Here is a 14426-nt window from a genome sequence, read left to right on the forward strand (position 1 = left end):
CAGTAGTTATTACTTGATAGGTTATTTGTATTTTCAAAGAATTATCAGTGATCTGATTGAATTGTAGTATGTAACATTTTTAATTTTAAGCTTTCATCTCATCAGTCTTATACGAGAGTAATTGCGTTACTTAGTACCATAAGTTTTATCACAGTAAGAAATTCTAAACTATCCAACATTGTAACAAATTCCTTGTTGACAAATATCCAGATTTTAATTATTAAAAGTGTTTAATATTTTTAGTAGTCAGCATGAGCTATCATTAATTACGAAAGTTTTCTACGTAGCTTAGCTGGTACAACTTAATTTTTTCATCCATCACACCTTAAATGAATGATTTTCAACACAGTTCCATCTTGTTTCTTTAAAGAATAAACTAAGGTGCAGATATCCCAATAAATGTTCTGTTTCCCTACAGGTTTTCGAATTAACAAAATTTTAAAACAGGAAGGTTTGCTGCAGTACACGCGCAGCAGAAAAATAAGCATCCTAAATCTTTAAATAGGTCACCACCGATAAAATCGCTCTAAAACAGTAAATAATTAATTCTAGAGATATTATGTAGTTTTATATAAAATACGTATTAGTTATGAAGGTAGTCAAAAACTACGGGTTATTGCGCACTGTTGTTATACGTACTACCCGTATGATTACGAGTTATGAATTAGAATAATGAATGTGTTTAAAATCATTCGCTTTGAATACTGTGAATTGTTTCAGAAATCAGGGCTTTTCATAGAGTATAGAGTACAACAAAGATGAAGGATTTATGTTAAATATAGTAGGATATACAACTGCAATTAGGTATGCTAGCAAATTTTATCTTGAAATTTTTGAAGCACTCATAATACGCTTATACAACCTACTTGTATTGAGGATGATACGAGCTTTCGTCTCCAGTTGATTTATAGCCATATTCAATTTTATTAATTTAAACCATATAACACAAGAAATAACATAAACTTAAATGAAACGATGTGAGCTATTTAATTAATTAATGAGAAATAATTTTTAACACCAAGTGTAAAATCATGACAACTGAAGTTTAAATTATAAAGTTTACTCTCATCTCTTCTAAACTAAGGAGGGGGGAGGTGATTTGAACAGCTTGAGTTTAATGTATTTCCTGAAAAAAAATCTAAGGAAGACGTAAAATATCCATCTAATACGCTTTAATATTCAATTAATTTTCTAAAAATCAACTACAAAATTATTTACTATCTTATTTCTATGGTGATAAATAGTTAACTTTGAAAGACTAAAAGATCAAAGCTCAATTCATTTGCCGATGAACTCTGATTATTTGGAAAATAATTTTTTTTAAAAAAAATTTTGTAATAAAGAAAAACTCATAGAAATCAGTGTAATCAACGTAATTTTTAGTTACTTTAATATAATATAATAAATGAACTGAATAAAACTTAGAATAAACGACTACATTTTGTTGTTGTTGTTGTTGTTGAATTTATACAACGAATATACAAAGTAAGTAAACAAAAAAAAGAATTTAGGATGTATATACATATAGATGGAAATCTTAATAGGATTAGTAAATAAAAAAGTATACAAAAATACGAAACAAGAACACAATTAAATGCTTACACATACATATAAATTAACCTGAAATTATAGACACATTAGAAATATATTATAGAATTATTAAGTGTTATCATAGGTGACAATGTTCTTCTTCTTCTTGTTATTATTATTATTTACAGAATGAGTTGTTGATTAATGAAGGATGGAAAAAGAAAAATTATGACAACTGAATAAATAATGTTATGATAAGACATTACAATATATTTGAGCATTATTAAATTTATTTGGATTAGCTTTAGTGATTACTTTTTTTCCTTGTTTGATCGTTTGTTAGCTGTTGTAATTACACTGTTAACTTTGTGTACATTTTTTGAATTATTTGAAAAAGGATGCTGACCTTTGGAATTTCTAAAAGGTTGACTACGACCACCTCGAGGTAAATATTTCTATTAAAAGGTGAAATAATGTCATCAACAAGTTACTTATATGACTATAAAATATACATGCGCTAGAGAAAAATCGACAAACGGTTAGTCAAATAAATTTATGAGTAAATTAGTCAAATGTATTGTGGATTTGATTTTGGCATCCGCTATCATATGAAGTCTTGCGATAAACAAATATTAATCATTTCACTAGATTAAGTAAAGCATAAAATGTTTTCATATATGTTCCAACTAGGGAGAAGGGTCATGGATAACTGGGTGTTTCTCTGGTTACGCTACGTTAAAAATAACATCAGAAAATAAAACTCAAGTATATGATCCAGTATATTTCTCAATGCCATAATTAATACGCGTAGATTAATAAGCACGTCCAGGAATAAAAACAAGACAGTAGATACTGGGGATATATTTAATGTGATGAAATAATGTGAAGCTATTTGAAAGTGAAACTCTGAATAAGTATTCAAAAATATCTCCAAACGTTGCTTCTTAACAGTGAGTGGGTCTAACCCCTAACCCCTTCAGAAATGCTAGTAGTTTTCAAACAAGATGATTATTAACGAGCCTCAGGATTGTATGAAAAATATTCACAATAAGCAACGGAAAAGAATAAAAACAACGTAATCTATAAATTATTTGGAAGTAACTAGCTACAAAATGATGACCTCTGGATCTAAAAAGTCTTACTTTATAATCCAGTTCTAACTGGTAAAATCGTGGACGCTTCAAACCTGTAACTAGAGTCCGCAAAGGTATGTTCTTGACAAATATTTCTCCTGTCAAAATATCCACTTGAAGTTCATCAGCTTCCATTTCACTTCGAGACTGCAAAGTTAAAAACTCGTCAGGAATTTCAAGCTGTTTAGAGTATTTTTTCGCACCAGATGGTCTGCGACGATTATTTGACATTTTAAGCATCTCAATTTGATTAGAATCTACGGCGACTGGAAGCTCATTTAAGTATGGATGTTTCTTAATTTGCTCAGAGTCTTCATTTAATTCGTTATGTTTATGTGACAGAGTACCTTGTTCGCTACTTTTGAAATTATCATAAGAAAGAGAAAACCCATCTTTCATTCTTTGTTTTTCTAATTCAGGGTTTTCAATTTTATCTGGTGTCAAACGTTGGGTATCTTGGTAAGAATATTCGGATGAGGTGGAACTAATATTTATAATAGATGAATCTGAATCAGTATGACCGTATTCCGGAATATCATTTAAACGTTCCAATGTAACTGATATATCACGTAGTGGAAAAGAGGAGTTTACTGGTAGAAGAGTAGACTCTTTACTAGTAAAATATCTTTTGGTTTCTTGCTTTGAAATTGTCATGTAGGATGAAAAATTGATTGACTTTCCATGATCAACTAATGACGTGACCTACAAAAAGTATATAGGAAAGTTTTCTTATAAATACACTTTATAGAAAATCTACAATACAAAAAAGAGATAAGAAAATCATTTTATACATTTCACAAAACCCTATAATTAGTGGCTTGCATTTCTTGCTGATGCATAAAGATATCGTGAAAAGAGACACACACCAATTAAGCATATCATTTTAGACTGTAGAGATTTAGCAATCAAGTTCAAACGCTAATATACTCTGACTGAAATTTCCTTAAATTGATTAGAATGGTTTTTTTGAACACTTATCCGACGTCGTATACATTGTCAAATATTTAACAAAATAATATAAAAGGGAATCGCCTATAAATATTACATTGAAACATAACTGAATCTATAAAATGAGTTCTGATATCTACTTTTAAGATTTTTAGCGAGCAATAATAGCAATAATGACTCTAACAATTATGGAATCATTTGCTAAAAATAATAAACAACATTTCATAACTAATCCACACAATCAGCATAATTAGACTTTATATAATGATCACGGTCAAAAATATTCATGTATGAAAAACGATATAATTGAAAAAAAAATTAAATGTAGATAATTAATAAGTTGGTTGATTTGAAGTTTTTGGCATTCAAAATCTAATACGTTCGTGTACTGTGCTAATGATTTCATTATTCCGACTTTAATATCTCAAACAAAACTGCTTATATTCACTTCTTTTTCCTAGCCCATTTACTAGAGTGAAAATACCAGGCTTTTTCATGTTGACCCAGTGTACTCAACACGAAATACAATAGGTTTTTCGATTATATATCAATAAAAAATTATTAGAATATTTCAAACTGAGTATTTATCCCGGTAACATGGATCATGGTAAAAATGTATTGAAATCCCCTGATTAGTGTTACCACTGAATAATAATTTACTGTAACAGGATTTCAATCTAATCGATGTTGGTTTAATTCTCATAATTCGTAATTGCACTTCTCCAATAAAAATCTCAACAAGTACAACATTGTGGTCTGCAATAATTGAAATTGAATCCCGCCAACATTTGACAAATATATTACTTTTATCATTGAATACCCGACAGTAGCTCCCACCTTGAAGTGATGGTTGAGATAACTTATCGTGATGATCTAACTGAGCTATATTGACTGGAACACTTGTTCATTTAGGTCCTACCATATCAGGTGAGCTAATTTGGTTTTGGTCCCAAGAGTTAAGGGTTTGAAAGCACGGAGTTTATACGTGTAAAACCACCCACATAAAGACCGTGTGTGACTGGCTTCAAGCAGCCGTCTCTTTGGGCACTCCAATTAAGCTCCTAGGTTGTTAATATTTAATCCTTCTTATGATGATTGCTACCACATTGTTTCAAACCGACTACTATTTATCATGTTAACTTTATCTCGTCGTGCCAACGTAGTGTAGAAACTTGGGCTAACATACACTTATATCAGGCTCTAACATAGATTATGAGGGACCGACCATCAATCAATACTTTGTACTGAAGTGGAATATCAGTTTATATTCTATTTTTGGCAGTAGACGGCAATAAACACAACGTAGGTAACAAGTTATCGACATAAATATCATTCAAGAAAATGGAAAAAAGGGAAAAGACATACATTATGGCGATTACTTGTAATACGATTCTTTCGATGTCTATTTTTTTGTTGACTCGATGAATGGAATAAACTTGTTTCTGAACCCTCCGGAGAATGTAGCCTATAAGAAAAGAACATTATAAAACAAAACTGAGACATGAAAACTAGAAGTTAATCTTTATCATTTTCTAACTATCGGTGAAGCACATAAATTCTTTATACAAACAATAGTTGTTAAAGCTTAGGAATACTTGAACACAATCCACATAACTATTGTTCGGTATGTTACGTTACTTAGCTTGTTATAGGTTACTATATACATGAAATTGTATATATCTAATAAATAAAAAATGTTGTCTTCCCTCCTGGAATTTTCTTAGCACTATAGTGTTCCTTTTCTTCTTTGTTATACTCTTTTTATCTATTAGTAACAAGTGGTATAACTCATGTATACTGGTTTTTATCAGATAATCAGTCAACTATTATTTAAGTCTTTATGAATCAGTAAAAAGAAGATTAACCGGATGATAAATATATAACTTTTCGGACTGATAGCTTATACTCTCTTAAGGAGTTGATCTTAAACATCTACATTACTACACAATACACTCTTTGTTGAGAAAAATCTCAGTAAATATTGTAAATATTTAGCAAAGTATGATAAGAATACCGAAATAGTCTATGTCTATAAAAAATGATTAAAATAGCAAGCATTTGAATACTGTTAATTGTTTATTGAACTAATTATAAATTGTTTGTATAAGTTTTTTTAGTTGATTCCTTACATGTTAAGTACATTAAAATATTTTTGCTGTTAAAAAATAAATGCACTAACATTAATCATTTTATACACCTCGAATTCAGGTTTGTGACTTAAAGGGATCTTCCTTAGATGTACAACTAAATATATACCGAGCAGGTATAACAATCTACAACTTGAACTGCGCACGTTTAGATTTAACGGGCATACAATAGATTAAAGAGTATAAATATGCCACGTTCTGTAAAGTATAACGTCATGTAAACAGTTGACAAAAAAAATCTAAAGCAAAATATAAATAAATATGTTAAATAAGAAAACATACCTATGAATTCATAAACATTCTCAATGAAATATATCAAACACACAATCAATAGCTAACCTTTTCCGTGATGATCCCATATGAGTAAATCCTAAAAATACTGAGTCTTTTTCATCACTGGTATCATCTAATGTACTACCAGACGCATAGGATGAACACGAAGATTCATTTAAAAGTGTACTTCCTTTATTATTCACTGATAATTCAACGCCCTGAAGTGGCAAATCACAAAAACGATTATTTGGATAAACAACAGGCAATTGGATTAGGTCTGAACCACCCGGCATCTTGAATGGAAAACTTTGTTTTCGACGACTTGACGACTTTGATAGAGTATTGTGTGAAGAATTTTTACAAGTAGATTTATTTATACTAGAAGTAAGAAATCAATTAAACTTATAGAAATTAAGGCCTGACTAACAATTACAAATAAACTAGATAAAATTCATCAAATAAGTTATTTCATAAATTAGGTACTAAGTTTTGTCAATATATTAAATTTGCTTCTTCGTGAAAAATAATTGATGCTTACATATTCGAAGTATTTGGCATCAACAATCACTCCAGTGCAAAAGACGCATAAAATTTGACAAACTTTTTAAGCTATGTTTCGGAGATCTCCGTACGCTTAATTCTGAATGATTAGTTACTAACTGCGAACATTCAATTTATCTATTAATTTCTGCCATCCGATATATATGTCTGTAGTATTCCAATTGTGTATTTTCAATGCCTTATTTTTGCATATATTGCACCTGCATAGTAATACTGAGTTGTGGTCCAGTTATTCACAGGTCTAGTCATATAAATCTATAGAAGCAAGTACAGCTGTTTGAATTTCGCCTGCTCAATCGATCATCAGAGAAGAATTTTTGCATAGCTAACTAGCGTTTCTTCAGTGAGTTATTCAGTTCAGACAGTAGGGTGGTTTATAGCATCTTCATCCATATCTAAGTTTGTACGCCTTTAACTTCATTAAGCACTTTAATTAGCTTATTCAATAGATGATGTCGTTTCGATCAGTAACAAAATGCCTGTATCTCTGCACAAATAGCCCGATATTTCTCTGGTCACGTGTTACAATCTACACCTAGATTCCTCTTACTAGTTTAAACAAGCTTATTTACACTTATCTGTCCTGTTAGATATTGTATACACTAAGCCCACTACACAGCAGAATAGTCAAGTTAAAGAAAACTAAAAAAGCATCTCACTAGACATATAAATATACTACACTGATTCTGTATTCACAATTAAATGCCATTAAAAATCATTCATTATACGAAAGTAATTCTATGTATTTAAACGATTTAACCTAACAACAGTCCCTGACATATCACAAGTAGTATTATACTTTTGCGAAAAATGCTATTCGCACGACAAGAAACGAACTATTATATAGCATTAAAACATTCTACTTTTCATTTACGTAATATATATAATTATTAAGAAGTCATTCTTCTTTTTCCGAAAATAGACCAATATCAACTTACCAAACTGTAACCGGTATATTTGGGAACGATTCGGATGGAAGTAGATTACAAGACCTATAGTTATTATTATCGTGAGTTGTAAAAGTCGAAGGAGTATCTAGATCAAATTTCACAGAAAAATAAAACACTAAGTTTAATATAGTCACATTCCATAGCTATGAAACACATCTTTATTCACTTATGTAGACATAGAACATAACAGTTTTTTCGGAAATCAAATAACTTTACAGAAAATATTATGTAAGATAGCGCGGAATAGGTAACCTAAGTTGCAAACTGGAGGAAAACCTAAACCTAATACATTTTGAACAAAAACAAGGGTAAGAATATATTTCTGTACTACTACTAATAATAATAGTAATAAGTATTATTATTATTATCGATCGTAGACATCAAAACATGTACAGTGATAATATTATTCCCGTGAAATCTGAGGTCTTTCATAATCGTTACAAATCATCGTTATCCACACAGATCAGTTATCCCCCTGACGACCGATAAAAAAGAAACATATTCATAATTATGCACTTAAACAAACTAAGTGTGAAAAGTAACTTATATCTTAGATTCATTTACTTATTCCTTTTCTTTTATCAAACATATTGAGTTAGTATAACAAAACCTTATGGGTGCTGATGAATAACAAGAAACGAAAATACAATGCTGAAAACAAATTAGATCCAGGAGTAAACTTTTCGGCAATATACAAACTTTATTGTTGTCCATGGAAGACTGATTTGTATATCAAAAATTTCAGATTGTACAAATAGGTGCTTAATAGAGGTATCAGTTTGACAAAATAGAGAAAACATACATAACGGCCTATAAAAACAGTGTAGCATTAACTTGTACGCTAGAGTAGGATCTACGAAAGCGAATTTATATTACTACTAGAAAGTCAATCATTCACTTAGATATTCAATGAAAATTAATAAATATGAGAGAGGAATAACAAAATTATTTTAATACATGAATAAAGTAGCTGAGATTACCTTCATCTATTTTCTTCACTGTTACGAAATTGTGGGTTCTAAAAGAACAAGCTACTAAATTTGTAAAACTTTAATATCGATTGAACTTAGAATTTAACATGATTGGAAAACAACTATTATCACAGCTCAAACAATTTGAAAGTATCTGAAACACATGAAATTCATCACTGAAGGCATACCATCAGAAATATTCACGTCACTAGAGGAAGTCATAAATTAATTGGGGTGTAAATAACAAATATTGAACTACAGTGAATAAGATGAGATAAATGTGACTCAGATAGAGCCTTTCGATGTTCTCAATTTCATTTCAATAACAATCATTATGAAAGTGATTGCTAGACTGTAGTTGATTTGTTATGAATAAAACCCTAACTCCTATGAGATCGTGGGAAAAATAGTTGGAGTTATGGTAATGTTAGATCGTTCGACTTCCAACCAATTAACTTCAGAAAGCTCAGGTAACACAATGACTGAGATAAACCAACTGAATCATTTATAACCACTAGATTACCACAGGAGACAATAAAGTTATTCTCTCAGCTGACAATGTATTTAGCATAAGTTTCTACCATAATTCTTAGGAAAACATTTTTTCTACTCTACATGGTTTAGATGTTATTCTGGTATAAAAACATTGTCCTTAATTCTGTCAAGTTCAATGCAAATTCAGAAATTGAAGAGATGTAAAGAGAGGAGAATGTAACCTGCTTGTAATACAATTCCGATAAAAAACAGTGTGATAAACCGTTTATTAATTTAGTGAAGCATTTAAATTAAAATGAATCTGCCAAAAATCAGTGGAACGAAATTGGATATATTAGATTGGGCATGGGACCTAATTTACTATGATCACTAACACAACAAAAATATGATCATCATTGATAATAATAGAGTAACTATATTATGCTCTCGAATCAATCAACAAAAAGACACTATCTTCAGGGTTTTAGAGCGAAATTTCGAAGTTAATGCTAATTGGTTCCTATCTCGCGAATAGCCTGATGGATCTCACCCTTGTAAAGAGCTTAAAGTACTTAGGATTAGTGAAAGATTTCTTGTGTAATCATGCTTTGAAAATGAAAAGATGTAAAAGATTACACAAAACACTTACTCCTGATAGCGATTATGTTCGGTACATGAATTAACAAGAACTCATTCCTCATTCTTTTGTTGAAACTAAACTGTCAACCAACAAATATAATTACTGATGTACTGAATAACAGATTAAAAGTAAAATAGATTCCTTGGAATATTCGGGAATGCCATTTGCATGACTTTTATTTATAGTGGCCCAACACGAATATCGCGATAACTATGTGGAATTGTTTGTAAAAATGTTTATGACCCATTAAAGGAACAGAACATTTACTGGTCTTTATAGAGAAAATAATCTACTTCAATATAATAAAAAACTGCAAACACTATAAAACAAATAAGCTACGTAACAACATTATACATAGCTAAATTTCAATACTTGTTTTTAAAGATGAATTCATGATTTTGAAAGAGTGCACTTTACTGATCAATAAGATTTAATTTTGATTAGTTTTAATTAACTCATTTAACAGGTACTTATGTATGAGCCGCGCCCTAAATGTGAGGGCTAATTATACTACTAGATTGCTTAAATTGAAGTAGGTGGAGTGGAGTTTAACGTGGGAATTCGTGGCTGAAAATCAAACACCTCAACCACTAAGCCACTGCTAATAAAAAGCACGTAAATTTTAAGGTTGATTTTTGCGTTGCACATAATTTTAATAAAATTACTTTAACAAAGACCTATTTTTATCAAATAGATATTGATACATTTGCTGAGTAGGAAATAACTAAACCGTGGACTTACTAGATACTGTTGTTTCAAATACGCTTGAAGAAGTAGAATCAGTAACCGGTAACGATGAAGTGGAATTAGTAATCGAAAACGAAGATGACGATGACGAAGAATAATCAGATGTGATAATAATTTGATTCGAAATATCAGATAAAGATGTCGGATGAACTTGAAGGCATGAAGGTTTTACCTTATCATGCTCAAGCGATGATAAATGCCGTGAATTTATATGTCGAAAAAGACGATCGGAATTCGAAGACCTTGATAGATAAATAAGATACACAAATTATTTTGCATTAGAAACACTGAAACAGACAGGAAACGATTATTTGCTGCAATTTGAAACAACAGACATTGAATTACTATTACGCATTGTTCTAATCAGTCAACTATAATTCACCAAGTTTAAAGAAAACGAACTGCACTTACGATTTTTACAGTGAAGGAATTCTTTTGATGAACATTAAATATGATAAGCAAAATAACCTTCAAGAGAAGATGCAAGCATGTTTACAAATACAATCATATATATGAAAAAGCTATCAAGGTTAAGTGAACTAATTTACAGAAAATATTACTTACAGTAAGTCAGACAGTTATTTAAACAATAATTTTCTCCAGTTACGAAGTTTGTGTCACCATAATATTTGAATGAATTCAAGAAATTAGGCTATTTTTGATTAATTTAATTAAATGAATAAAAACTAAAATGGCTCGTTATAAGGACGAAGGCAAAGATAATAGATGATAATTTATTATGTAGTGAACAAATCTCAAATAAATATATCAAAAGATATTAATTTTGTGTAAGTTTTATTTACGCCAAATAACAGTCAAACTTTAAACAATTTAAATTGAATTTTACTTAGCACTAGTTAACAACTTAGGATATTAATATAATTTATAATATCATAAAATTAAATTATTACAACAGCCCCCAAATGCTCTGGTATGACCGACAGTGGGCTGGGCCCGCCCCCCTCTCGAAATGCTCTCACATGGCCATGCGTATACAGCCTCTGCCACGGAAGTCCTACTCATTGCATTCTCGTGGCGGGGGTGTTGTTTACGAAAATGAGGACGAAAAGCGAATGTCCGGTGCTTTAACCGGATCTCAAACCAATGGTGCACATGGGCTCCAGTATCCTGCGGGAACAAATGGCGTATGAACCAATCTTTGGTCACCAGCTACCATGGGAATGCATCTCCTCACGATGCTCCACTGCCTTGTGGGTCATACCTTTAGGTCAAAGGCTCGGGGTGTGGTCCCCTAAGAAAACCACCTGTTTCGGTCTGGGCGCCCGGGCAGAATCACAGCCCACACACACACAAATATGGTGTGACGCATATATATTTGGTGCCCTCTTGTACCAATATTTATGTGTTGAAATAAATAAATAGATAAAATAGGACTTATTTGCTGAGTTATATCATTAATCGTCCTTAAACAAGCATTTTCAAATGTAGCAACAGATAAGATAAAATCAACAATTTACCTAACATGTAAATGATAATACTTCAACGAAACAATTTGAATACTAAATTATTGAATACAACAACCAAATTAAAGACAAAAGGTATCTGAAAGTACAAGAAGAAATCATTGTACTACATTGATGATTGCGCATCAGATATGAAAAAATTCTAAATAGGTCTAATATGTGATTCATTTCCAATTTACGTATTTGCACATGACTCCTAAACATTAGATTAAATTAAATATATGAAACTAAAATGTATCAACTAGAAGACCATTAGTATAGTGTTAGTACATGCAGTCGATAATACCACTTATTAATGCAATACAAAGAGTTAAGCTAAAGGCATTAGTTACAATCAGAAAGCATATAAGACTAGCAAATATATACAGCTTAAGGCATGGGATAAGTAACTATCGATCTACATTGTTCCACTTAATCTCGACACAACAAATTGAAAGCAACAAGAGAAAAGCGTAGAGAGAATGCAGACAATGGTAGTAATAATAAGAGCTGAAGGGTAAACGCAAAAATACCACAAGAAATAAGTGAAAGAGAGAGCGAACTAAACATAAAATGACAAAATGTTCAAAATACGGAATAGATGTATATACCCCACCAATACTTTGGTTAAATAACATTTTAGGCACTAAAAAATGAACAATTATTGGATGTAACGTATTAAGTATTTAAGCTAATGGAAATTATTTTCTGACAAAAGTTCAAGTTCAATAAAAAAAAATCATAAATTTATTTTAGAAACAAGACAAACTCTTATATAAACACATAGATGCCATACAATTTAATTTATATAACTACTATTCCAAACAACCTATTTGCAGACAATGCAATCAGAAGACGAAGTCAAATGATCATAACCATGTGATATCTATAGGCGTAATAACTTGTCGAACAACATGATCATATACTGACTAGTTTAGATATTTTCATGAAAAATAAGGGCCAACCTAGACAAATTAAGCAGAGATGGATGATGGTTAGCAGTGAAATACAGGACGCGAATTCTATCCTATTTGGGACTCAGTTGGATGTACTTGCATCCCAAAATCCTAGAGTGTATATCTATGATGAAAACACAAAATAAACGAGAATTTTCGTTTTTAAAAAAAGGTTGAATAATTTTCTGACAGAACAAATTAAATTTACTCACGTAAAAGTACAGTAATCACAATGGAATAAATTTTTAGGTGGAGATAGCTCATGCTGCTGGATCGACTTATCAGGAGCATTTTTTAGATCTGAAGAAAATGTAAATATATCTAATAAATCATATGAATTTAAAGGAAAAACAACAGATAAAACATTTTCTTGAAAAATTTCATGTAAATGGCATGAATAAACAAAGGTTATCTTAGAAAAAGTGCGAAAAAGTGCAAAGGTAAACAATGGATCATAGCTTATTCAATTCAAGGTCAGCAGAACAAGTTGTTAGTCGATGGTGGGACAATCCTAACTGTTCAATTGCCTTTGAAGTAGATAGTGTTGTTCAGAAGAACAACCAAAGCTTCATGGTCAAAATATCCGGCTCAGATAGCACAACACCTCCAACTGTGGATTAATTTGATGAAAGAGATAATAGCGAGTAGTGGAATTCAGAACGCGTGTTTTGTTCTAATTGAGATAACCTATATTCGGGTAAACGAAGGAACTAAGTTTAAAATCACGCATAACATACATTTTATTCGACGTTACATCCTGGATGTGTTTTGAAATGGCTACCTTCCTTTCAAAAAAGAAATTGAGTTTGAGTTATTAAAAAGTGGGGACGATGGAAAGAACATGATGGGCTTATATTACACTATACATATTGTTGGGGAAGTTCTAAAATATCCCTCGTCAAAATCTCTAGAGGCCTAGAAACTCCAAGAAGTGTTTCGTCCAATCAGCGCTGAATTAAAGCTTCACAGAAATATCTAAAAATGCAGAATCATGTATCACTGTTTTGATTGAAATAATGACCGATACTGCTACTGTATTTAGTATGCTTTAGGGAATTTTCAGAGCCCAAGGTTGTATGTAACTATAAATACCCTCGTTTTCCTTTACATAAAATAACGTTGAAGTAAGGTTCTTACTCGCAATTCGTGCTTTCTTTCTCTCTAGTGTTGCAGTTGACGTGTAGAAATGATTGTAGTTACTATAACAGGCTAGGAAGACAATATAGACGTGTCGATAGCACAACTTATCGCATGTGAACTGTGACATAGGAGAAATGTCTAAATGTGCCTTACCTGTTGAAAATAATAACTGTTTTCCATGATAAGGCGACTACTTGAGTGTTGATTTTCCACTCATTAACAGTTATTTAAATTATTTTTATTGGGTATATTATTACACATGATTGGAATGGTTTTCGATAAAATAAATTATCAAATAAATGTACGCGACATAACCCACTTACAACACCTTAACATCGACATATATTTCGCATAATTAGAAGTCAATTAACAAAATCTCAACTTACTAGCTATATCAAGACAGGATTCTTCTAAATAATTGATTTCGTTGACAAAAGAAGATAGTGTACTGACGGGCTAAAACAAAACCAAAGAAAATAGCTAGATAGTAAAA

General features: G+C 31.0%; 1 protein-coding gene across 2 annotated transcripts in view; it reads right to left on the reverse strand.

The window, feature by feature from the left end:
* Positions 1–841: 841 nt before the first annotated feature.
* SIRT6_1 (NAD-dependent protein deacetylase sirtuin-6) overlaps positions 842–14426 on the reverse strand; it is a 31866-nt gene continuing 18281 nt past the window's right edge. The window contains exons 11-18 of one of the 2 annotated variants that reach the window (XM_051214665.1): positions 14320–14389; positions 13006–13093; positions 10369–10616; positions 7531–7627; positions 6098–6409; positions 4977–5076; positions 2673–3365; positions 842–1985 (exon numbers count right to left, since the gene is read on the reverse strand). In XM_051214665.1, coding sequence (XP_051067846.1) covers positions 1842–1985; positions 2673–3365; positions 4977–5076; positions 6098–6409; positions 7531–7627; positions 10369–10616; positions 13006–13093; positions 14320–14389 — 1752 coding nt within the window. In that variant the 3' untranslated portion in view covers positions 842–1841. Of the gene's footprint in view, positions 3366–4976; positions 5077–6097; positions 6410–7530; positions 9707–10368; positions 11906–13005; positions 13094–14319; positions 14390–14426 lie in introns of those variants that run through there. The other variant, XM_051214666.1, reaches the window with a different exon arrangement.

This window comes from Schistosoma haematobium, chromosome 2 (genome assembly GCF_000699445.3).
Source record: "Schistosoma haematobium chromosome 2, whole genome shotgun sequence".
NCBI lineage: Eukaryota > Metazoa > Platyhelminthes > Trematoda > Strigeidida > Schistosomatidae > Schistosoma > Schistosoma haematobium.